At 43.6% G+C, this 26,474-nt stretch overlaps 1 protein-coding gene and 1 non-coding gene across 4 annotated transcripts; both read left to right on the forward strand.

Moving 5' to 3' along the window:
- Nucleotides 1-117: 117 nt before the first annotated feature.
- ZNF346 (zinc finger protein 346) lies at nucleotides 118-24,898 on the forward strand. Of its 3 annotated transcripts, none has more exons than XM_055551082.1 (7): nucleotides 118-1,385; nucleotides 8,756-8,859; nucleotides 9,421-9,513; nucleotides 11,277-11,421; nucleotides 15,431-15,613; nucleotides 21,004-21,097; nucleotides 23,449-24,898. In XM_055551082.1, exons 1-7 carry the CDS (start codon nucleotides 1,211-1,213, stop codon nucleotides 23,534-23,536), a joined length of 882 nt encoding a protein of 293 aa, XP_055407057.1. In that variant the 5' UTR covers nucleotides 118-1,210; the 3' UTR covers nucleotides 23,537-24,898. The 3 variants fall into 3 exon arrangements, with proteins under 3 accessions (XP_055407057.1, XP_055407056.1, XP_055407058.1); XM_055551081.1 differs by having other exon boundaries at nucleotides 1,123-1,385; nucleotides 15,383-15,613; XM_055551083.1 differs by having other exon boundaries at nucleotides 1,152-1,263; nucleotides 15,383-15,613.
- LOC129642479 (U6 spliceosomal RNA) lies at nucleotides 4,466-4,572 on the forward strand. Its single transcript, XR_008709748.1, has one exon. It is a non-coding gene; the product is annotated as a U6 spliceosomal RNA (small nuclear RNA).
- Nucleotides 24,899-26,474: the final 1,576 nt, after the last annotated feature.

The raw sequence follows: 26,474 nt of genomic DNA on the forward strand, positions 1-26,474 counted from the left end.
TTCCAATGCCCCCAAAACATGTAGCTTATAGAAAACTCTCAACAAACATTTGAATAAATAAGACTGAAATAACTTTATATCAAAAGTTTCATTTATTCAACAAATATTTTGTATGCTCCTACGAGGATTCAGGCTTTATTTCAAAGTGGTGGAGATTCAACTGAGAACAAAACAGACAAAATTCCTGCTTTCTTGGGGCTTGCCTTCTAGTGGGGAAACAAATAACAAATAAGATAAAAAGTGAAGTACATGCTGTATCTGATAGTAAGTTTTAAGGAGAAAAAGAGAGCAGTAAAGGAGGATATGAAGTGTATGTGGAGGGGCACACAGAAATGAGACTGAGCCATGAGGATATGTGGGAGAAGTGCATTCCAGAACAGGGTAAGTGGGACAGGAATGAAGGTGTTGGAGGCTAACACAGTAGGTGATGAGGTCAGGAGATTAAGAAAATTCATATTGTATAGTGCCCTATCGACTAAACCAAGGACTTTGACTTTTACAAAAGAATTATGAGAAGGTTTTGGAGAATTTAAGCATGGGGTATCATGATACGGTTTGCTTTAAGAGGATCGCTGGGGCTGCTGTTTTGGGAATACCTGAAAGGTAAGTGAAGGGATCAGTAAGGACATTACAAATACCACAGCAAGAGATCGGGGCTCCGAAAGACTAGGGAAGGAGGAGGTGTGGGGTTGGAAGATTACATTTTGACTTTTGACAGTTACTTTGGAGTGGAGTTTAGAGAGAGCTGTGGCCTAGGCGTCAGCACCTGGAACTCAAATGGTACCTAATATAAAAGTAATCGAGTCCCAGCTCTGCCACTTACTAGTAGCGAACTCGTGAGTAAATCATTTCTAGGTTCTGAGCCTCTGTTGCCCTACTAGTGAAATAAAAAGAATATTCCCATATAACAGGGCCTTCATGAGAACAAAATGAGAAGTGTCAAAGTTGCCGTGAGCAAGGTGAGAACCCTGAGCCAAGGACCGCACGGCCCTGCCCCAGAGAAGGGGGCTGCCGCGGAACAACCGACTTTCGAATCCACCGCACGAGCTCCGCAGCGATAAGAAAGAAGCGCTCGTGCCAAAGTCGCAAAGGAGCCTGCGGTGCCCAAACCTCGCGAGATTTCTTGGCCGGGCAAAGTCATCTTCCCAGCCACATCTCGCGAGATCAAGATTCATGAGCGGCTATCGGCCGGTTAGAGCTTGCGGGGAAGATGGAGTATCCTGCATTGGACACGGTGGAGAACGCGGACAGCGGCGGGGCCAGGTCGTACAACAATTCGGAGGAGCGGGAGGGCCGGGAACCGGATGGGCTGCGCTTCGACCGCGAGAGGGCGCGCCGCCTCTGGGAAGCAGTGTCCGGGTCGCAACCAGTGGGGAGGGAGGAAGGTGAGTCCGGGGGCTTTAGAGGCTGGAAGCCCCTCGCCCGCCTGCTAGTTTCGCGGGGAGTGGCGGAAGCGCGGGGCGGGGACATGGACCGGCCCCCAGGTCTACGGTCACACCCCCTGGCGCTCGGCCCGCCCCCTTGCGCGAGGCGCCAGGGGACTCCCTGACTCGTACACCACGCTATGGCCCGGGCGCCGTGGGCCAGCTCCCCTGAAAAATCCAGGCTGCGGCACCCCAAGAATCGCGCGCAGATGGTCAATGGCCTTCTCACGCTCTGGCCGTGGGCTTCTTTCCCCCGCCTTCGTCACCTACCAGAGCTCACCTCTTCCTGAATTCAAGGACTGGAATCTCTAGGCTTGTCGTCTAGGCCATCTCGGAGACCCCCAGAACCTTCCCTGCCAGCCTCGTAGCCCCTTCACCGTCCCAGTTTCCAGGTTCACCCATCCCTAGTGTCTTTTGCCTCCTTTTTTCATGCCCTGCACTTCCGAGGGCTGTAGAAGGCCGCCTCCTTACCTCAGTGTTCCTTCTGGACTTGGTGACTGAGTCCTGGCTTACCTGTTTTGTTTTTTGGTGTCTCTTCTCTTGTCTCCACCAGCTGGGTCCTTTTTCTAATATGGGGGCCAGGAGCCTGAGAAGCTGGTCAGGGCATTCTTTGGCTCCAGCTTCTTGTTTGTATCCCACGCTTGACCCAAAGTTGAGAATGGAATACATAAGGCCACCTAGGAGGGCATTTCTGAGCTTCCCAGCTTGCTCTGCACTTGACCTGGCCCTGGATAAGATGGAGATAGAAAGAGGAGAATAGAAAGAGCTGCTGTGACCCCGTTTTGTGACCCACTTCACAGTTCTTAGCAGAGCTAGCTGCTTAACTCTAACCCAGAAGTACACAAACTGGGCTTTTGTGCTAATCCTGTCAGGTAATCTGCAGAGAAATCAGATTTCTCTAAAGATTTGTTTGCTTGCTGAGCAGACTAATCTTGGAAGTTAATATATTGCTTGTGAACTGATTGCCATGGGATAAAATGAAATTTTTGACCACATCCAAGGAAGATACGTTTAAATTTGGGGTGGTACACACGACAGACCTATACCCTATATATACTTTACCAGTTAAACTAGTCTTGTGTGACTCTTAAATTAATATGAGGCTCCTATCTCCCTCATTCTTATACTTTCAAACTTGTTTGGCACACAGTTACATTTTCCTTTCATTAATTTGACAAATACTCTCTTCCCAGGATTGGCTGGAAATCAAAGCTGCAGAGATGAAAATACTGTCCTTGCTCTGGAGGGGCTTGTGGTCTAGTCCCGGAAGCAGATGCCAAGACAGTTGCAGTATAATGTAGTGGGTGCAGTAAGAAAGTCTAAAAGTTGGGGGTACACAAAGAGGAAGTGACCTTTGTCCTCAGGGGACAGAGCAGGCATGCTCTGGACCTTGAAGCCGAGAACACAGCAGCTGTGCTCTGGAAAGTGAACTGTTTATGTGTGTATGAGGGCACACAATCACTTAAAAGACCAATTCATTTCTCTAATCTCGCTTTGTCCAATGATTTGTTTGAGGTCTAGATAGATACTTATAACACCAAGTCCTACTCACCTTGGGTTTTTTGTTTTCTCTTAGTTATAATTTTTGTTTTCTCATTGAGTTGTAATTTACACACCATAAAATTCACCCATTATAACTGTACAATTCAATGATTTAGTAAAAGTATAGAGTTGTATAACCCTAGGCCAACTTAGAATATTTCCATCACTCCAGTTAGTTCCTTTGTGCTTTTTTTTTTCTTTTTTGGCTGTGCCAAGTCTTAGTTGCAGTATGTGGGATCTAGTTCTTTGACCAGGGATCAAACTCAGGGCACCTGCGTTGGGAGTGTGGCGTCTCAGCCACTGAACCACCGGGGAAGTCCCTCTTTTGTGCTGTTTTACATTAAATCCCCACTCTCACCTCCTGCCCTTGGCAACCACTAATCTGTTTTCTGTCTCTATAAATTTGCCCTCTCCGAACTTTTCACATAAATGGAACATACAATACATAGTCTTTTGCATTTTGTTTCTCTCACTCAGCATGTTTTTGAGGTTTAGCCAAATTGTAGTGAGTATTAATACTTTATTCCATTTTATTGTTAAATAAAATTCCATTGTATGATTCTTGCTTTTTTATCCTCTAATGATCTATGCCTTTCAAGTGGGCTGTTTAAACTATTGACATTTAATTTAGTTGTTGATATGGCTAGATTTGCTGTCCCTCCTTCATGACCTTGTGAAAATCAGCCCTTTGTTTCACATTCTAGATCTCTCAGCCTCTGCCCCATACATCTTCTGATTATCTACAATACAGGTACAAAATAAATCCTACCAATTAGGTGCTTTCTCATAAGATTTGGAAGGTAGAAATGTGGTGAAAATCACATTCCTGAGACTATTGGTACTATCAAGAAAAACTGTAAAACTATAAGGTCTTCCCACATCAGTGTTCCACCATCCATTCTCCAGCTTCATAGGTTAAGAGGCCTGTTCAGTGACATGGAGCTTCTTACTTCAGCAAGGCTGCAGTGGAGGCCTCAGAGACTATCTCACATGTTGGAACAGTAATGCATGCATTGTTCCTGGAGACATTTCCAGAAGGCTCAGCCTAGTACCTCAGTCTTTCCAATATTTTCTAAGCACCTAATTGCTTGTATCAAACCTGTCCCCTGTGGTAATTGGTAGATGGATTAGAGTTGTGTCTGACCAACAGAGATGCACATTCAGGCCACCTTCTCAGAATTCTGATAACTCATGTAAGTCTTTTTCCCCTCTGTGGACCTTAGCTTCCTTCAGCCTCATGAACTTCTTGCAGATTTTTGTAAGTCAGGAATTCAGAAAAGGGTTGACTGGACAGTTCTGACTCAAGGTCCCTTTTGCAATTGCAATCAGATGGTGGCTAGAGCTGAAACAATAGTGGATGGAACTTCTGGAGGCTGACTAGGTATCTCTTTTTTTCATGTAGTCTTGGTCTCTCCATGTGATTTCATGATGGAATAGTTAGGGCTTCCTCCAAGCTTGGAAGAAAACTGCTTATGTAGTGGCTTAAGACTTGAAGAACAGTGCTCGCTTCAGCAGCACATGTACTAAAATTAGAACAATACAGAGAAGATTAGCATGGCCCCTGCGTAAGAATGACACACAAATTCGTGAAGCATTCCATATTTAAAAAAAAAAGACTTGAAGAGCAAATATTCCCACTTTGGTTTATTTTTATAATAAGTCTTCCACATGTCTATATGTTGCTTAGTGGTCAGGCAGTGATTCAGTAACACCTGGAGTCAGTAAGGCCTTAGTCCTCTGCAGTTGGATCTGTGGGTATGTAGGAAAGGGCATTCAAAGTTCAGGCCATTTTGAAGTCAGCCCTAACTTTTACTTTCTGTCAGGCTCTTTTGCATCACTTATGTTCATGTGAACAACCAGAGTTGGCCAGGAGTATTTAGCCACCTTAGGCCCTCTTAGGTCCCCATTGCCACACAGTCTCAGCCACAGACATGACTAACCTCAAGTTATAGTAGAGCCTTTGGCCTTTCCTGCTCACCTGCCTCTGAGACCATCACTTGCACCGACATTATCAAAAGATCAGGGCATTGTGCACCACTCCAACTCAAGTAATTTCCTCTTTCATGGGGAAGCTGTTGCTTCTCACATCCTGCCTCTTCCTGGTAGAACCTCTGCTCTGACTGAGTGCGGGAGGTGATGAGAGCAGTCCCAGATCCCTGCTCATCTCAACCAGAGTTCAGCAGTTGTGCAAGCATAACTGCTTCCCAGATTGTTAAGTACCTTTGATCAGTTTCCAGAGTACTGAAGGGATTGTTTCTGTCAACTTTGTCCAGTTTTATAGTTGCTCTGGGTGAAGACGATCTCCTCACTCTACTATAGCTGCAAGCTCCACCTTATACTCATTTTATGTTCAATTTCACTTTCTCTGCCTGACTTCTAAATTTGGAGGGTCCAGGACTCAAAATCCCAGGGGCTTCCCTGGGATTGGTAAAGAATCCAGTCCACTTAGAGGTAAAGAATCCGCCTGCCAGTGCCAAAGACACTAATTCAATCCCTGATTCAGGAAGATTCCACATGCTGCAGAGCAACTGTGCCTGTGTGGCACAAGTAACGAGTTTGTGCTCTAGAGCCCGAGAACCACAACTACTGAGCCCACAAGATGCAGCTACTGAGGGCTGTGCACCCTAGAGTCCGTGCTCTGCAACAAGAGAAGCCACTGCAGTGAGAAGCCCGCACCCTCCGCACCTGGAGAAAAAACCCGCACAACAGAGACCCAGCACAGTCAAAATAAATAAATATTAAAATCCCAAGAACTCTTTCCTTTTCCATCTACATTAGGCATCCTCTTCTAGTCCACCGCTTTAAACATGATAAATACACTGATGATTCTCAATTTGTATCTCCAGCTCTGACCTTTCCCTTGAACTCCAGGCTTGCATCTCTAGGTGACTACTTGATATCTCTACCCATGTGTATGATAGACCACTCATGTTTAATATAGCTGAAGGAAAAGTCTTAATTTCCCCTCCAACACTGTCTTCTTCCACTTCTTGTCTACTTGTTGCTCAAATTCAAAACCTAGGAGTTATCCCTGACTCCTGTCCTACTTCACCCCCTCCATCCAGTCAGAGAAATTGGATGTCAGATCTACTTCCAGAACATAATTCCAAATCCATCCGCTTTTCCTCATCTCCACTGACAATCTACCTGGTCCAGATTTCTGTCATCTGCTGCCTAGAAGACTGCAGCAGCCTCCTCCCTGCTCACCCTGCTTCCGTTCCTATTCCCATACAGTCTGCTGACACGATGAACAGACTAATCTCAAAACGTAAGCCATATCTTGTCACCTCTCATTGCACTAAGAATAAAATCCATAGTTCAGACCATGGTTTATGAGGCCTGTACTGATTCAGCATTATCTGATACTTGAGGTAGGCCTCAAGCTGTCTCTCCCAACTTTATTTCCTACCACTATTCACTCATTCACCATACTGTATCCACAGTGTCCTTCTCTTCATTTCTTGCATATGCCAGACATTCCTGCCTCAGAGACTTGATTAATGTATTTTATTGAAGTATGATTGATTTACAATATTGTATAAATTTCTGCTGTACAGCAAAGTGGTATTTTTTTCGTATTATTTTCCATTATGGTTTATCATATGATATTAAATATAGTTCCCTGTGCTATACAGTAGGACCTTTTTGTTTAATTCATTCGACATATAGTGGTTTGCATCTCCTAATCCCCAACTCCCAATACATCCCTCTCCCACTCCCTCCCCTTGGTAATGACAAGTCTGTTCTCTGTCCATGAGTCTGTCTCTGTTTCATAGATAGGTTCATTTGTGTCATATTTTGAGATTGTGCATGTAAGTGATATATGGTATTTGTCTTTCCCTGTCTGACTTTACTTAGTATGATAATCTCTAGGTGCATCCATATTGCTGCATATGACATTATTTCATCCTTTTTATGGCTGAGTAATACTCTATTGTATATAGATATCACATCTTCTTTATCCATTCATCTATTGATGGACATTTAGATTGTTTCCATGTCTTGGCTATTGTGAATAGTGCTACTATGAACATAGAGGTACATGTATCTTTTTGAATTATAGTTTTGTCTGGATATATACCCAGGAGTGGGATTGCTGGATCATATGGCAACTTTATTTTTTCGGTTTTTTAAGGAACCTCCATGGTGTTTTCCATAGTGACTGTACCAATTTACATTCCCACCAGAGTCCCCTTTTCTCCACACCCTCTTCAGCATGTGTTATTTGTAGACTTTTTAATGATTACCATTCTGGGTCACGCATTTTATTAGACATTGGGGATACAAAGTCATAAATGACATAGTCCTTACCCTGTTTAGTCTCTGGGAATCAGATTCTGAATATTCTTGAGAGGGAACCCCATCTCCTTTAATAAAATAATCCAACATCTCCAGGCAAGGAGAGGATGCCTGGACCCTGGGTAACGTTTTCCCCTTGTGGGCTTTGCATTCTGAGGAGCCTCTCACCCTCCCTTTAAAAAGCTCTCAGGGGCTTCCCTGGTGGTTTAGTGGTAAAGAATCCACCTGCCAATGCAGGAGACACGGGTTCAATCCCCGATCCAGGAAGACCCCACATGCCACACAGCAACCGAGCCCATCTGCCACAACTATTGAGCCTGTGCTCTAGAGTCTGGGAGCCACAACTGCTGAAGCCCATGCACCCTAGAGCCTGTGCTCTGCAACAAGAGAAGCCACTGCAATAAGAAGCCTTTACACTGCAACAAGTAGCCCCTGCTTGCTGTGACTAGAGAAAGCCCACGCACAGCAGCAAAGACCCAGCACAGCCAAAGATAAATAAATAAAAATTAAAAAGCTCTGGCCCAGATCTATTCACGCATCCACTTCCTTTTGTTTCTCTGAGAATGGCTGAGGCAGCCAAAGTCTTTCAGAATAATTTACCAAACACTGTAGGAGACAAATGGGGAAATAAACAAGGGACTCCAAGGAGCAGAAATATAGCCAGACAACACCCCTTCTTCCCAAAAGGGCTGTTATAAATAAGCTTTCGTTCTTGCGGGAGAAGAACCTTAAAAGTTCCCCACCCAAAAGTTCCCTCCAGGAAATCTTGTCCACTTTTTGATCCAGAGTAGAAGATAAAAAACATGGATTTGCCATCTCATCATGGTTTTCTAGACTTATCCCTGCCTTAGGTTATCAATGTCATGGTGATAGAAATGTCTGGAGTGAGATTTTACTCCCTCCTCAAAAAGTAAGGCCTTGTTTTCCAGGTGCAACAATTAAGTACAGGTTAATACTGTGGTTTCCTACAGTGTAGAACTTACATGACATATTGAGCAATTTTAGATATTTCAAAATCAGATCAAGAACAGTAAGAGAATTATTTCCTTTTCAAGTCTTTCAGTCCTTCCAGTTCTACCTGAGAAGACGTCTCAGTTGGTTGCTACCATGTCTTAACACCTCTCCTCACAGTTTCCACTCTCTTAATGTTCCTTTTAGGAAGCTCTGCAAGCTTCTCACTCCAGTATCTAGATAGAATTGTTTCTTTTTTAATGTATTCATTTTTATTGGTTTTTACTTAAGCTTGTAATTTAAAGACTCCTTTTTAAAAGAATTTAGTAAAGAAAGTTAGCCTACATAAAATTATAAAGTAAGTTATAGGTTTGGTGGCACAGGAATATAGCCTGAGTCATGAAAACCCTTAGGGGAGGGGTGGCAGATTTAATAGCATGGCATTCCATTATTCAGTGCCTGCATTTGAGGCAGCTTTCAAAGACAGTGCTATTGAGGCAGGTTTTTAACTCACAGAGCTTTTATTTTTCTCTCTGTAGTGGAACACATGATCCAGAAGAACCAGTGTCTCTTCACCAACACCCAGTGTAAGGTTTGCTGCGCCTTGCTCATTTCTGAGTCCCAGAAGCTGGCACACTATCAGGTATGCCCTTGTACCTTAGTACTTTCTAGACCCAGTGCCAAGCCCCCTCTTCTCTCTGGCTTGCACAGTGAATTCCTTCTTAGCCACCCAGATGTTGCCTCCATGCATGTTGGCTTAATTTTTGACCGAGTCTTAATTTGACTGATTTACTTAATTTTTTTGAGTCTCATTTCTCCATCCAAATCAAGATCCTTGTACTTAAATGTTCCCTTACAGCTTGGTGTAGTAGAAAGTCTATGCTTTGGCTTTAAATAAACCTGTAGTTGAATCACAACTCTGCTACTCATCTTGGTCAAGAAACCTCATTATCTTCAGCCTCAGTTTCCTCATCTATAAGATTGAGATGATGATAATTTTCTCATAAATTTTTATGATTAGATTGGACAGCATCTAAGTACCTTATACAAAGTAGAAATTCAATAAACTAGATTTTCCTCCTACCCTCTCCTCCTCAAAAGTTTCTGTGAGGATGAACCACTGAAAATCTAGTAGATATTTTTGAGTGCCTTAGGTATGAAATGGCATTTGGCTATCTTTGATCTTTTTCCTGGGTTCTTACAGAGCAAAAAACATGCCAACAAAGTGAAGAGATACCTAGCAATCCATGGAATGGAGACACTAAAGGGGGAAATGAAGAGGCTAGACTCAGATCAGGTAATCCAGCTGCCATGTTGAGACCACTCGCTTCCTGATGAAGCCAGCAGGCAGGTTGGTGTGGTGGAAAGAGCGTGGGCTTTGAGTCAGACTGACTGGGCTTCAAATCCTGGCCCTGTTGTGTGACTTGGGCAAGTCTTGATCCTTTCTGAGGCTTGATTTCTTCCTCTGTAATAATGAGGGTGCTAATATCAACTACCTTTCAGGATTTTTCCAAACAAAAATGAAGGAAGGTTTATTAAAGCACCCAACACAGAGCCTGGCACATAGTAGGGGCTCATTAAATGCATCCATTGTTATATATTACATTGAATGGTTTGTTAGAGTAGGACCACTGTCCATGCCCTACTCAGGAAGAGAAAGAGGAAGGAAACCAGAATGCTTACGTTCTTGAGATCCAATGGAAAGAACTGAATTTAGCACTTGGGAATAAACAAGTGGGAGGAACACTTTTCCAAATTCTTGCTCTGATCAAGATGCAAACATATTTGCTTTTGCCTTAGCAATACTGTGAGAATTATGCTGAAACAACCCCAGTCCCTCAGGTGTACCATTATTTTTGTTCCATAGCAGGCTGTGCAAATATCATGGGATGATAAGTCAGCAGACTAGGGCCAAATACTAGCTCTAGAACTTACTGGTTGGGTGACCTTGGACAAGTCACTTAACCTCTCTGTAGAGATAATAGTTGCTACCTTGTAAGGGTATCGTGAAGTCAAATTACAATTCCTAGTGGATGTTCGGTGAATTAGAGTTTACACTACAAACTGTGCCTCCCTATCACAGGGGCCACAGGTTTGGAAGGGCCTTGCTCATCCTTTCTCCACATTCACTGGACTAACCCCCTAGTTGCCCTCCTTATGATGTGGAATTCTGAAAGACAATATCAACTCTGTGGCCCTGGGCAAGTCACTTTACCTCTTTATATCTCCAATCCCTCAACTCTCGGGGTGGTCCAGTAGTTCAAATGAGATCATCACAGACTCCTCCACATCCAACAAAGAATTATTCAGCCCCAAGTGTTAATAGTACCAAGGTTGAAAAATCCTATCTTAGAATGAATATTTTATTCAGAGAGCAGACCTGAAAGAGATCCTGGAAGCCCTTAATATAGGCTTGAAATACATTGTTTTCTAGCCTAGTCATAATCATCAAATAAAATCCAATGGGCTTGTTCAATAAACCCTGAACATCTGCTGTGTGCCAGTCTCCACCAGGGTGCTAAGGATAGGAAACATACATGAGTCTAACAGTCTTTGCCCAAACGTTGAACTTTAGTCCACAGGAAAGTCTCCTAAGCTACAATACTGTCAGTTTAGGGTGACACGTGGTATGATAGAGGTCTATTTAATGTATTCCAGGAGTATAGAGGAAGAATAAAGCTAATTCTTCCTGGAATAATCACACAAAGCAGGTTGATAATTCTTCACTGAGTAATTTTCTTGAGTAAAAGTCTCTCAGAAGAGATGATATTTAATCGGGCCTTGAAGGCTAAGCAGACATATGCCAGGCAGGAAAGAAAGGAGGACCATTCTAGGCAGTAGGAACAGCCCAAGTAAAACATGGAAGTAGCAGAGAACAAAACGGGGAATGGTGAGTAGAGCATGGGATGAAGTAGCTCAGAAAGAATCCAGAAAGGTAGGTTGGGGTCAGTATGTGAAGAGGGCCTTGAAGGCCCATTCTCCTATGGGTAGTGGGGAACCAGTGAAGATTTTCTGGCCGGGCAGTGGCGTGATCAGACCTGTGTTCTTTCTCCTAACCAGAAGAGCAGCAGAAGCAAAGACAAGAACCAGTGCTGCCCCATCTGTAACATGACCTTTTCCTCCCCTGTCGTGGCCCAGTCGCACTACCTGGGGAAGACCCACGCAAAGAACTTAAAGCTGAAGCAGCAATCCACTAAGGTGGAAGGTACTGGTTTTCCTGAGTGGTGCTATATCGGGACCCCTCCCGTCCTCAAGGCACCAATGCCAGGTGCTCCCAGAAATGCTCACTGGGGCCACAGACTTGAAGAGGTTGAACTGCTTTTGAGAGCCCTTAAAAATATCAGAGTAGACACAGCTTCATTGAAATGCAGCCTCAGAGTCCTACTCACCTAACCTTCCTTTCTTTGGTTGTATCAGTTCTTTCTCTGTAGAAGCTTCTTAGCCCTGAGCTTTTGTACTGACAAATAATTATAACTCAGGAGTGCCCAAGTCCTCCAGGCTATGCACACCAGGAGAGCATTCTGTCTCCTGCCTCTCTCACTTAGATTTTTCCCTCCTAGCATCCACCTGCCCTTATTACCATGTATTCCAAGGTAAAAGTTAGATTCTTGTCTTTTTTGTGTGCTCAGGCTATGCCCTGTTCACTTTAATCCTCTAAGCTGCCTGTTCTCCTTAAGACAAGGACCTGCCTTTCAAAGCTGAAGACTTCAGCACTGCCAGTACTGCCCAACAAACAGTGTTTGCAGCTGCCATGAATCCATTCCTAGGGCAGTGACTTCTAAAATAACCCCCTTTATCTTGTCACCACTGGGGCTCAGCCTTTATTTTCATCTCATTAACTACTGACTTTTTAGGATTTTACATCTCTGCTAACTGCAGTTAGTCAAGACTGTGGGTTCTTTAATCTTTATTTCATTTTTTTCTCAGTAATTTTTCTTCTCTATTTTGGACCAAGAGGTAGACTATACTATCTGTAATACTTGTCCTTTTTTGAATTGCTATATTATGAAAACAAGACAATTATGTTTTAGAAGACTTTGAAGAATAGGGTAAAAAAAAAAAAATCACTCATAATTATACTGTCTTACCACACCCAAATCTAGTATTCTAGCAATAAAACAACAGATGAAGTCATGGATGCCCAAGTTTAAATCCTGGCACTGCTATTTACCATCTGTATGACTCAACTTCATGCCTGAATTTTCTCACCTATAAAATGTTGATAATATCGTCTACTTCATACGTTAGGAGGATGAAATAATGTATATAAGGGCCCTGAGACATAATAGATGTTCAGTAAATGACATTTTAGGATTTTTTTGTTTTGTTTTGTCTTTGGGCCGTGCTGCATGGCTTGCAGGGATTCAATCCCAAGTAGGGATTGAATCTGGGCCCCAGCAGTGAGAGCGCCACGTCCTAACCACTGGACTGCCAGAGAGTACCCAGCAGATTCTATTGTCGGTATTAGCAGCACAACCACGATAGTGAGTGGAATCCCCACATAAAATGCAGTGGTTGGTCAGGCATTCACCACCCAGAGCATGTCATTGGCCTTGCTTCAGATTTGTTCGTCATTAAGTTGTACTAGTTGCTTTTTTTGTGAAGTCACTGTTGGTACCATTTATGGTACCAAAACATTAGGCCAAAGGAAACTAGCTTAAGAACAGAACTTTGTAAGATCACTTATCTTTAGATTTATATGAACTTGTCTTTCCATAAATGGGAAAATTCCCTGGAATATTCCTGGTCCAAAGATTCCATATTGAAAAGTTTATTTTTCGTATTTACTTTTGGCCCTTGCCACATAACAGATATGTTTTTATATAATTATAATCATAGTTCATGTACCATTTGTATCTTGCGTTAACTTTTAATTTTTTAGTTAGAGCACATTTCCATGCTATTACATGAGTTTATAACTATATTTCTGAAAGTAAACATTTCTCTAATGTAAAAGTAATACAAGCATATTGTAGAAAGTATGGAAAATATAGATAAATGGAAAGAAAAATACCCATAATTTTACTATTCAAAGACAACCACTGTTAACATTTTGGAGTACTATTTCTCCTATAATCTTTTGTTATGTGTATGTGTGTGTATCTGTGTCTATATTTGTTTTATGTGTGTCTAGATTATGTATATAAATGTAAAATACTTTAACCTTATTGTTTTTATAAAAACAATGCATACTCCTCATTGTTACTTCTAGTTCAAACAATGCAAAAGGTACAAAGAGAAGAGTAACTACCACTCAAATCCTACCACCAAGAGAGAAACACTGTTAATATGTTGGCAGCATTTCAGAATACCAGTACACACATATAGATTGCACATATGTCTTTTAGTAATGATATGATCATATTGTGTGTATAATTTTCTTTTATACTCTTTTCACTAATAGAACATTTGTATTTCTCCATGTTATTAAAAAGTTTTTCGTAAACATTTATAATGACAATATCCCATTGCACCATATTCATTTAACCATCCTCTAATGATGAATATTTACGTTTTCTCCCTCTCCTTTGTTGGTATTTATAAATAACACTACAGTGAACAGTCCTGTAGAATTCTCTTTCTATATTTCAAGTTGTTTCCTGAAAGAAGACTCCCATAGCTCTCATTTTTATTGGATGTCCATTAAATGGTTCCTCCAACTTTAATGAACCATTCACCTCTGATGTTTCTCTTTAGTATCTTTTAAAGATTGACCTTTATGTTTTAATGACTATGATTATCTCTTCTGATATCAAAAATCTACATTCACTGTAGAAAAGGTGGAAAATACTGAAAAGTATCCTTTTACTCAATGCTTTTGGTCTTTCTCTACATATTACCAGTTGTTTTACAGAACTAAGGACAAAATAAATAGTATGCTATATAACCTGCTTTTTTTTTTCACTCAACACCACATATTGAATATTTTCTCATATTATTGAATATTCTGCAACATGTACATTACTTTTCCAGTGACTTGTTGAAATAATGACTAAGGAAAATTAATAGCCAGGAGAATTAAGAGTCTCTGTACTGGAAAACCATGTAGGAAAAGCCAGCAACTTTCTTCTGGCTTGTTGAAAATCCTCAAAACTTCCCCCATTGAAGTGGAAGGGATGAAAGAGCATCTGTGTGTGAGTGCTGCTGAACCCCACCCCTCCTCCACCGTTGGTGGGGGTTCTAGGCCACATTCTTAAAGCAGTGGTTACTGGATTGATACCATTCCAGCCACGTGGGCTCATTAGTGAGCCATGGCATCCACCTTTTAAAGCAGCAGTGCGGCCTATAGTCAGGACATTTGTTGGCCCACAGGAGGCTTACACATATGCCCATACCAGGCTCTGATTAACTGAATTCCTAGACCTGAGCCAGGGATGCTTTCTGTAGGTAAACGCATGGGCTGTAGCCTTCTTGTCTCCCTGCCACACTCTGGCAGCCTGGCATAGCAAAGAGGGCATGGTCTTTAGGGTCACACAGACCTGGATTCACTCATTAACTGAGTGATCTTTGGTAAGTCATTTCACCCATCTGAGCCTTGGTTCTTCTCTATATCATGGCAAGATGATACCTACTGAAGAGCATAATTCAGAAGACCAGAAGAGAAAATGTATATACAAAGCTGGTAACTAAATGTCAGTGTCATTCTCCTCTCCCGACTCAGCCTAGAAGGCAGTGCAGCTCAAAAGGCCCCCTTAGTGTGGCGCCTTTTCTAAATGACCCTCTAGACCCTCAGACTGTGCATCTGTGCATTGGCTTGCAGATCTATAACTGGGGTACTTTAAGGATGGGAATTAAACACCCACATTTCTTGTCCTATGTGCTGTGAGATTCTGGGGAGTTCTGATGAAAAGACTGCAAGCATGTACATCTCTCATCTATTGTAATTTGGCAGATGGGTAGCAGAAGTGCAAAACCTCCTCAGAATATGAGAAAATAGGGATTCACGTGCCTAAAGTAGTTTAAGCTGCCAAACAAAGGAGCCGGTCTTTGGGTTCCCCCATATCTTCTCAATTAGAGAAGATTTTCACCTTGTGATTCACACAGGCAGTGCCCCATATGCAAGTGTGATTAACTAGTGACCCAGCCTTTCTTTGCATTCAGCATACATGAAAGCCAGGCACCTTCTGGGTTTTTTCATTGTTTCTGTTTGAATTTTCTCACCACAGCTCTGTCGAAACGCCTTACAAACCCTTTCCTTATGGCCTCCACCTTAGCCTTGCACCAGAATAGAGAGATGATAGACCCAGACAAGTTCTGCAGCCTCTGCCACGCGACTTTCAATGACCCTGTCATGGCTCAGCAACATTATGTGGGCAAGAAACACAGGAAACAGGAGACCAAACTCAAACTTATGGCACACTACGGACGGCTTGCTGACCCTGCTGTCACTGACTCAGGTAAGGGGCCTAGCTCACACCCAGAGCTGGATCAGGGCTTGACTGCTAGAGCTCCCTGGACCATCAAGGGTATGCCTTTCCTCTTTAGGTCTTCTGAAGCAAGCACTGCAAATTCAAATGCTTGCAAACGCTAGATGGGGAATTTTGATAAGTGAAAAAGCCAGAAAGGGATATAGTCAGCTGAAGAGTACGTGCCTCTCCTAGGCAGTGCTAAACATTTGTTACCGTATCTTTCAGTGTTTTGAAAGACTCTGGAAGCCAGATTTACAGCTGACCCTCTTTTGCTCTAGTCCCTGCCCCTGCTTTACTTGGTCCTGCCTGGCCATTCCCTCACTGTCTCTTTTTTATTGGCAGGATTCAGGCACTGCAGTGTTTCAGGCCGCTTATCTTAACTTGTATCCATTCTTTTCTTTTATCTCAAGCCAAAGCCTTCTCCTTGTATTCACCCTCCTCCATTTGTCTAAGGCTAAATTACCATATTTAATCCTAGAACTATATCCTAGATACTTTTTTCTTGCTTAAATCATCTGATTTCTTCACAGATCAACTAAATTCTTTCATGAAAACCTAGGTGGGGGGAAAGGGTATCACATCCCACTTTGATATTAATGTATACAGCATAATTTGATCCCCACAGCATTCCTATAAAATAATTTGTGATTTTCCCAATTTACAAGTAAAGAAGATGAAACTCAGAGTGACATGCTGAGGTCATGCAGCTGATATGACCTGATGTTAATAAATGACAGCATCAGTCGGGGTCTCTGGCTCTGTCTGATTCCAAAACTTACACTCCTTCCCCCTGCCTCCAGCTTTGAGTGTACTTGGCTGGAGACACTCCAAGTACAGGGTGTCAGCAGAAATATCGAACTGACTGTGACCCCCTTCTTACTTACAGAGGTGGGGTGTTGACCTAGGATGTGCAAGCAGGGACTTCCACTGACAGGACTTCTGCCTTCCCAAACGATTTAGGTTGTTAGCAGCTTGGCTTTTTTTCCCTGCTGGCTTCAGTCCACCCTTGTTCATTCATTATTTCAGACAGTCATCCTGCACTTACCAATAGCTGCCATAGTCCAGGCCTTAGGCTAGATGCTCTCACATGTAATTACCTGGTTTAATACTCACAGCAACTCTGTTGTGCACATTTGATTTTTCCCATTTTACAAATGAGGACATTAGCATCAGAAAGATGAAATGGTTTGTTCAGGATCCCATGCTAGACTGTGGCAGCCAACACTGAAATCCAGGTAAGGTTCTGTGTTAGGTCCACAGAATAGTTTCCATGGGCTTCTGGCATGAATCATGACAAGTATGAGTCAAATGAGAGATGGATGACCCAGAGTGTCCAGATGTCTCCCACAAGGGGGAGATGTAGCCTCTACCAAGCAGATTAAACAAGACTTGGAGTTTGCTTTGTACTCCAGGCCCACATTTCTCTCATTTATTCAAGAATGCCAAACTAAGCCCTGCATATCATTCAGGTAGCCAAATGCTTTCAGTCACTAGAGCTCTCAACATCCCTTCTGGGTTACTGGAATCCTCTTTTTCTGTACCCCCTATCACCTTTGCTCCCTTCCTTAGGGCCTTGCCTCCTGCACAGATCAGGTCTGCTTTCTCTGCCCTGTTCTGATCCCCTAGTTTCTTCAACCTCTGTACATGGGACAGGCTTTCAGGTCTATTCATTTCATACAAAGTCAAAAATGTTTGTTGAGCTCTTTCCTAATATACGAGAGGCATTGTGTATATAACATATATTAATTACATGTCCATGTTCTTATGGAGCTTAGAGTCTAGCAGAGCAGACAGGCATTGAGCAATTAACTACAAGTGTGGCAAGCTTTAGAAAGAGAAACAAATGGTATGCTATGAAGATAACTTAAGATGGAGGAGCAAGGATCAGAGGCTCCCAGAAGCAAAAGGGATAGTGTGGGGCAACATGATGCTGGGGCGATGAGCAGGTGTCCCATCATGGCACTGTAGGTCATGTTTAAGATTTGAGCCTTTATCCTAAGAGCATTGGGAAGCCATTCACATCTTCAGCATTATTAGAGCATTCTAGTTACAAAGTGGAGAAGGGTTTAGAATGAGGAGGAAGGGTAGTGGAGAGAGACCAACAGTGAGGCTGTTGCAGTAATTCGTAGTGGGCAATATGGGAGCTTGGACTAAGGTGGCATTGGTAGAGACAGACAGGAGTAAATGGATTCAGGAGGTAGATAGGAAGTAGAATTGGCCATCCAGTGTGGGAGCTGAAGGAAAGTGAGCAGTCAAGGTTTAGCCTTAAGCCACAGGTGAATAACCAGGTTTTGGCAGCCTGAGTTTAAGACACCCATGAGATATCCAAGTAGGAATGTTCAAGAGGCAGTTGGATACATAGGTGTAGACCTAAAAGAAAGGTCTTGGTTAGAGATACCACCATTTTGGTGGTTAGAAACTGCTATATATTGATAGTTTCATATGTTTGAAGCTAATAAGTGGTACTTGAAATCAGGGAAATGAATGAGATCCCTTAGAGAATTTGGAGAGAGAGGAGTGAAGGGCCTAAGATTGAGCTCTCTGAAAATTCTGATGTGCTATAAACATGGATGAACCTTGAGGATATTATACACAGTGAAATAAATCAGTCACAAAAAGAAAATTTCTATATGATTTCACTTGTACGAAATATCTAGAGTAGTCAAACTCATAGAAACAGAAAGTAGAATGTGGTTGGTTGCCAGGGATTAGGAGAAGGGAGAAATGGGGAGTTTAATGGGTATAGATTGGTGGTTTCACAAAAATGACAAAAGTTCTGCACAATAATGTGAAGATACTTAACATGATGAAAACACAAATTTCTCTGACCCAGAACTGTCCTTTAACATTAACTGAATTGGACACTTAAAATAGATTAGATGGTAAACTTTCTGTCATTTGTATTTTACCACAATTTAAAATAGTAAAAAAGGAAAGAAAGAAAACTAAGATTGAAACCTCTGAAACTGGCAATAGTAAATGGCAAAGGTCAAACAAGAGACAGCAAAAGAAACTGAGAAGGAACCACCAGCGAAGAAAAATCAAGAGTGTGGCATGCTGAGAGCAAGGGCAGGAGACCGAAGGAGGAAGGAATCACCTGTGCTGTAAGGCGCTGTTGAGAAGCCAAATACAAAAAGGTTGCATAAGCATCCATTTGTCCATTAAGTTTAGATACATGGAAGCCTCCATTGGCCTCAGAAAGAGCGTGCGTGCGTGTAGGGGGATAGGTTACAGAATAATTGAGAGACAAGGAAATGGAGAAGCAGTTGTAAACAGGGCTTTCAAGGTCTTGGCAGTAAAGGGAGGAGATACAGGTGCTTTTCCAAATAAATCAGATGTTTTAAAATGAGCTTTAGTGACTTATTTTTCATAAGATCACAGGGGGAAACCAGAATATCAAACATGTCAAATGAAAACCAGGTAAAAATGGATGAGTGTGGGTACTGAACAAAGCTGTTTTTCAGAAGCACCAATGAATTTTTCACTTACCCCAAGTGACGATTTGAATCTAGCTTACAGATCAGTATACTCTGCACTGAGATGTACTTTGCATAGAAGAGTCCAGAGACCTGTGGTGCAGAGAAAAGGATGGGGGCTTCACAGACCAGAGGGCAAATCCAGCTGTGACCCCAGGTCACTTAACCTCCCTGAGCTTGCTTCCTGCTCTGATAAATGAAGAAAACCACCTACCTATCTTCCAGTATTGTTATAAGAATCCAAGGGCATAAGTATCTAAAATTTTGTCATGGTGCTTGGTGTTTAATAGATGATGAGTGAGCTGTTGTAATCTGGGCATCAGTGACTCTTAACCATTGGTGGTTGTTACCCCCACACCAGCCGCAGGTTCTACCCTGGACCTTGCAGGGATGGTGGTTCTGCTAGTCTATTATGAGTCTTTTGCCTGTTTGTGTTGAACCATGAATTCTGGCCTTCAGTATCTAAAAAAGACCTGAATTCTGATTGCAATAATTTTCCCCTTAAATACTTTAAAAGGATATGTCTTCCAGGAAATACCTGAAGATACAAGAGAAACAAAGGTAGCTGGGAACATTGGCTAGCTTATTGAATTAGAGGAGATTGTTGGTGTTCCCAGCTGCCATGGTAGGCTGGTTAAAAGATACTCTCCACTTTTTTGCCAGCATCACTCATGGAACCTATAAGAGTGAAATACAAATAAGCCAAAACCTCATATTTACTGGACACTTACTATGTGTCAGTTACTTTTATTTGAATGATTACAATAACCTTATAAGGTTAATACTAATATTAACTGCATTTTATAGGTATGGAACCTAAGTCTCAGGGAAGCCCCAGTTTTACACATCTCAGAGAGATTAAGTACCTAGCCTGTGGTCCTACAGGTAAGAAATGATGGAGCTGGGGTTTGAACCTAGGTGATCTCACTCCAGAGCTGTGAGGTTTTAGGATGGCAGATAACTCAAAAGGTGTGTCAGAGGGCTTTTGAAGTCATGTGTATAGTGGCCTGCCTTGCTCAGCTGGCACCAGGCATGCTAGGTAAGTAGAACCTCATAGTCAGCCACTCCTGTTTGCCATTCACTAACTGTGTTCGTGGACATGTGACCATGCCTTATTTTCTTCCTCTGTAAGAGAAGAATGGTTTTCATGGGATCCTTATGAGCATCAATCAAAATAATATAAAGTGCATGACTATATCAGGCACTTAGTAAATAGTAACTGCTTTTTATTGTAAATATGGGTATGGTATAATTGGTTTATAGTTGAGAAAAGCTGAGGATCAGAAAGGCAAAGGGATTTAGCCAAGGTCATGTGAATGCAGAGCCAGGAGTCCAGCCCCATTTCTTGGCTCCTGACCCATGCTCTCTCTGCTAGACCATGTGAAGAAAGGCCACTTTGTCATTGGACCAGCCCTGTTAGTGAGAAAGGGTATCTGTGAGCCCCACAGTAGAGAGATTAATTTTCCTTATAGGCCTTATCGTTAATTACTGTTATTGCAAGCCCAAGGAGAGGGCTGCCTTCCCAGAGATCTCTCATCTAAGGGCACAGTCCAGGTGGAAAAGACAGTTACACCAAATGTCACTTCTTTGTTCTATCAATTATTTATTTCCTCAGCAGACAGCTACTCTGGACCAGGCTCCATGCTGGGACTAAGGGTACGGGGAGGGGGGGGGCGGGGGGAGCGACAAGGAGGTTCCCAGCTCCAGGTAACACACAGGCATACATGTGCCCCTGATCATTGAGTCATTGAGGCCTCTGGGATTCTTACCAGGACCAATGACCTAACCTCACTCCACTCGTCCATCTTCAGAAGGGCATTTGCACATGCTGTGAAAAGCACAGAGTCCCCAGGTCCCTTCTTATTGGATTACTAAGCATCTTGACTTTTACGTGTGTTTCAGCCGGGAAGGGCTACCCCTGCAAGACATGCAAGATAGTGCTGAACTCCATAGAACAGTACCAAGCTCATGTCAGCGGCTTCAAACACAAGAACCAGTAAGTAATCACACTTTGAAATTCATGGGTCTGCAGCAGGAGCTCAGGGCTTCGGAATCAGAACAAAGCCAGGTATTCCTTGGCTAAAAAGGAATCCTGGCAGTTTTTTCTTTTTAGTTAGCAGAAGCTTGGTCAGTCAACAGAAGTATCCCCTATGTGAGTTCTCCTGTCAGCTTCTCCCCAGCCTTTAGACCTGTTGGGCTGAAGGTTTTAGTAGAAAAACAGAAATGATTCCCTTAGTGGTCTCCTAAATTTTTTGGCAACATGTTATCAGTCTAACTGGGGACACTCCCCAACCCCAACCCACCACTGGCTTGAAGACCCTAGTCTTCACTGCCATTGGTTCTGTGGCAAGAGCGCCCTCTACAGGTTATTATCAAATATGACCAGGTTCTTTCATTGATCAAATACTGAACACCTCTGAGTGGTAGCCCAGACAGACCCAGTCTGACAGACTCAGTCCCTGCTCTGATAACCTAACATTCTGATGGGAAGAGACAAAAACAATGACCATGCAAACCACCAATAATTACAAATGGTGGTAAGTGCTTTAAAGGGAAGAGACTAACAGAGTTGTCTGTTTGTAATAATCTTGAAAATGACTCACATTCTTTGGTTGAGCTCCTGGTCTGTTGCAGGCCATATGCCAAGCAGATTCTCTCAGGTAATCCTCACAGTAGTCCTTGGAGGAAAGGGTTATTATTCTGACTTACAGACATAGGTGACCGGCAGAGCTACAATTCACACTGAGGCTTGGCAGGCTCACAGCATGCTCCTCCAGGGCAATGCTGACCAGGGGGTTGTGGTGCCATGTGATACGAACAGGCCACATCTGGCTGGGAGGGCTCAGGTGGTTCAGTCCCTGCTTCTCAGGAGGGTAGTGTGGACGGTGTGCCACAACATAACCTTCGGAGATAGGAATTATCCCTGTTTTACGGATGAGGAAACAGTTTCAGGCAAATCTGCTGAGATGACTGCTTTGACTTTGATGATTGGTTCTGCATTGCTTACAGAGCAAGTGAATTAAGGTGGTAGAAGTGCAGAGTGTTAGGCTCAAAACATTCTTGGTCCTCTCTGCTCTGCCTGAAGTCTCTTCTCCCACACTGTGGCTTTATTGATAGATGCATCTTTAACTGGGAGAACTCGTGAGGCTCCCCTTAGATATGATTTGAGACAAGCCCTCGCAACTTGGCTTGCGTCTCACTTTCAGCATTGCAGCTTGGCTGGTCGCAATTTTGGCAAACAGCTCGGAACCAGTCAGAACCCTACCGTGGGGCTACCCAGACCTGAAAGTGCTAGTGTTGTTTATTATTTTCTTCTTACACTTTCCAGCTGTGTGACCTTAGGTGAGTCAATAAACCTCTTTGAGCCTCCGATTTGTTCTCTGTAAGATTATGGTACAAAAAAGCAAAACAAAGACTATAGTATAATTTGTTGAACACGTAATTCAATCTCATTTAATTTGCAACAGCATCTCTGAACTAGGACTCCCCCCACCCTTTACAACCCAAGGAAACCTAATATCAGATAGATTAAGTAACTTGCCGTAGATCTCATGGTTACTTGGAGTTAGACCCAGTATTCAAACCTCTGACTCCAAAGCCCATTCATTTTGCTCGGCTGTTTCCAAATGGAGCTCTTCTTCCTCACCTTTTGGGATGAAGTAAGTGTTACAGATAATATATGTGAAGTCCTAGTCCTGATAAGAGGAGCTATTAGAGATAAGCTTTCATTCACTCACCAACGATTTATTGTTCACCTATTATGTGTCAAACCCTGTTTTGAGCACCAGGGCTATGGTAGGAACCAAGACCAATGCTTTTCTCTGATCCATTTGATCCCCCTCTGATGGTAGAAAGAGATCCTAAACAAATCCAAAACAAATCAGACAGTATCAGGTGATACTAGTGAGGTCATGACTGGAGAGCCACTTGATTGCATGTGCTGGGGAGAATGGTCTTTCTATCCCATCCAGGTCATGTAGAGCCCCACAGGCAGAACAAGTGGTTCAGTATAGAGGAAATGCATGGGCTTCAGTCCTGAATCTACCACACTTTAAAACAGCTTACTGTGGGCAGGTCACTTATACTTTCTGAACTTTAGTTTCCTTGTATATAAAATGGGGGTGCTGGTCCCCCCACCTTGCAAAATTAGCAGAGAATGAAACAGTATACTGAAAGCAGAACACCCGGCCTTGTGCTTGGCATGCAGTGGTCCTCAGTAAAGGAAAGCTGCCCTGCTCATTACTCCACACCCTGAAAGAGCTGTACTATCATTAGAATAAGCTACCTGGGATACCATCACAACCACCGCAAACTAATCCTATGCCTTTGTTCCCTCTCAAATTACAGGTCACCAAAAACCGTGGCATCACCTCTGGGCCAGATTCCCATGCAAAGGCAACCCATTCAGAAAGACTCAACCACCTTGGAAAACTAGGGGTGTTTCTGTCCAGCAACCCAAGTTGAACCAGCCATGAGCCAGCTTTCTGTTACTATGGTCAGCCCTTGGCTCCCTCTTCTTCCTTTCTTACACCTGGAGAATACACAGGCCTGAGGCAGGAGTAGACCATATACAGCCTCGGATTGGCCCAGGCAAATCTACTTCTTCTCCTCCCCTTTGGAATCGGCCCTGTAGGTCAGGGTAAGGGAAGCAGAGATGTTGACAGGACTTGGTATTTCCCAGGGTGGTAATTTGGAGGATGGCCTTTCCCCTTCGTCAGCCCTTCCGGGCCATATGTCATGAGACCCCAGGCCTGTCTTTCCACTAGAGGTCACTTATGGACCACTCCCTGCAGCTAAAGAACAGAGGTCTCCCTAAGCTCTAGGCATCTCCAGTGAAACCCGGAATTTTCACTCCAAGCCTTGGCCTAGGTAGGAAAGGGCAGATGGAAGTGGCTGCCACATGGAGGCTTGGAGTTCATGTGACACTCCCGCCCCCCAAAGAGTGTGAGCTTTCCTGAGCCTGGTATCTGATGCTGGCCAGTTGTCCAGATTTCTGCCCACTGTGAAGTCTCCTCCTGGAGCAGCGACACAGTCCTGGCAGAGCACTGCTATCCCGCTTTCCCCTTCTCCACAGTTCCCGAATGGTGCTAAGGACCTGCAGCAACTGGGGACAAGCTGGAGCCGAAGGAGGCCTCAGTACCCAGTGGGATCACAGAAAATGCCGACAGAGGCCTTTCCTCTCCTCCATCAGAGGTGCTCTGGCACAGGGTCATGTGGGAAAGTCCCCACGTAAAAATTTCCTGGGTGGCTCTCTCCCTTTAAAGGGAAACTGCCCTCACACCAGCCAGCTCCGAGATTGACTGCTGTCCTTCGGCCCTACTGGTCCTCTTGTTCCCCTTGCGCAGCAGACCATCCACCCAGGCTGCTGTGGTGCTAATCCGCCCCCATCATCCACTAGGAGATTCTGAGACCAAGGAGCAAGATGGACCCTCAAAGGAATAGAAAAGAGAGCTGGTGTAAGCTTTTGCAGTGAGGAAACAGCTATGTCCCCAGCCCCAAATGTAGATTTCTACAACACTGCTGTGCTTTATGGCCTGGGACTTCACTGGGAGTGGACTTTACCTCATAGCTTTCAAACAGGAATTCCATGGAGGGTCACCCTCTGAGGTCCCTCCTCACTGGGTCAGAGAAGTCCACATCTGCTCTCGTGGGCTCCTCCCTCCACTCCCTGTCCCTTCGCCTGTAAATGCCTTTGTGTATTTTGTGTGTGTGTGTGTGTGTGTGTGTGTGCGCGCGCACACACTTATGCTCTATCTTTTGGTCACTGAAGCATCTAAATAAAGAATTTCTCCCATGAGCCAGACTGCAACTCAACAGATCTGGGATTTGAATCATCTAGTATGTGTATCTTTACCCTTTGCCCTCACCCTGCTCAGACTTCCAGCACCCTAAGCAGTAATTTTAGGAGTGGGGACAGAAACAGATATCCAAATTGCTTGGCAGCTCTGTAGAAGTCCTACAGAGTCCAGGTGCCCTAAATTCAATACAAGTTTATCTGCTCATCTACCTCCCGCTATCCTGGAGGGCCTCACAGAGGTCTTTAGAAGCTTTAAGCTGGGAATCTACTTTGTTTGAGATGATCGTGTGGCTGCTGTGTGAGAAGGAATTCAGGGGAGCAGGAAAGGAGATGTACAGGGAGGCCAAAAGGGAAGCGGTGTCCAATTTGACTCTCTCCAGGCTAACTCCTTCAGGGCAGAGAACTAGCGTCATTCATCTCCATTCCTCTGGTGGACAGAGTGGTTTGTCGTGCAGTGTTCGTTGAATGAAAGAATGAACGAATGAGGATGCATAAGAAAGGATGGGCTTTTCCTGCTCAGCTAATACATAGCAGTAGGCTGGTTCCATGGGACTTGTCATTCTTGGAAAAACCTTTTCCATGACCCAGAAATGAGCTGGGAAAGGAGTGCATGCGATGACTTCAGCAGCCTTCTTTGCTTCAGCCAGCCAGATCTGAGGAAGGTGCCCAGGTGGCCTGAACTCCTATTCTTCACTCAGCAAATTATTCTTGGGAACCTGCCCTTCACCAACTGGGAAAGGTCCTACACAGCTCTCAGCTTCCAGAGCCTAACTGCCTTAGCAGTTTCCCCAGAGTCCTTCTACCCCAACCAAGATGTCATGATCAGCCCCACCTACCAGGCAAGGAAGCAAAGGGCAGAGAGATGAGTGAGCTGCCAGAGTATGAGCCCTTGACCTGCAGGATCTCTTAGTCAGGATTCAAGAGTCCTATCAGCTGTGTGCCCAGCCCGGTTGGCCTGGGAATGCAGGAATTAACATTCTCTTAGAGCCCTTGGGTAGCTCATACAGTCAAAGATCATTATGGTAATAGAGGGTTATACAGGATGCTCTGGGAATGCACAAAGATGCAGGCACTAACTCAGCCAAGGGTATGAAAACACTGAAGAAATTGGGAAACTAGCATTTGATCTCTATAACAACCTTTTGAGCTAGGAGATGATACTCCAGTTTATAGAAAAAGAACAAGGTTCAAAAAGATATGGTGATTTGCCTAAGGTCTCACTGCTAAGAGCAAAATGGAGCATAGAATCTGGTTCTCTAGATTCCTTGTCTTTACAAACAAGGGCCAGAGTACTTCCCCCATGACCCCTGGGCCTGTCTCACTCATCTGGCAGGGCCACGGTCTCACAGAGTGAGTAGTCACTTGGCAGGGGCAGCAGTGGCAAATGAGATTGGATGAGGCTCTGTGGTTATTTTATATTCCCAGCCCCCTTCCCCTCTCATAATTTTACCCAAGATTCCTGGTGTATTAGACTCTAGTTGTAACTGTAAGAAACTTAAAGTAATTATCTAAAAAAGGAAATGTATTGAGTCTCCGAATGAAAAAGCCTTGTACGGGGATGGCTAGATTCAGGTTC

This window comes from Bubalus kerabau, chromosome 1 (assembly GCF_029407905.1).
Source record: "Bubalus kerabau isolate K-KA32 ecotype Philippines breed swamp buffalo chromosome 1, PCC_UOA_SB_1v2, whole genome shotgun sequence".
NCBI lineage: Eukaryota > Metazoa > Chordata > Mammalia > Artiodactyla > Bovidae > Bubalus > Bubalus kerabau.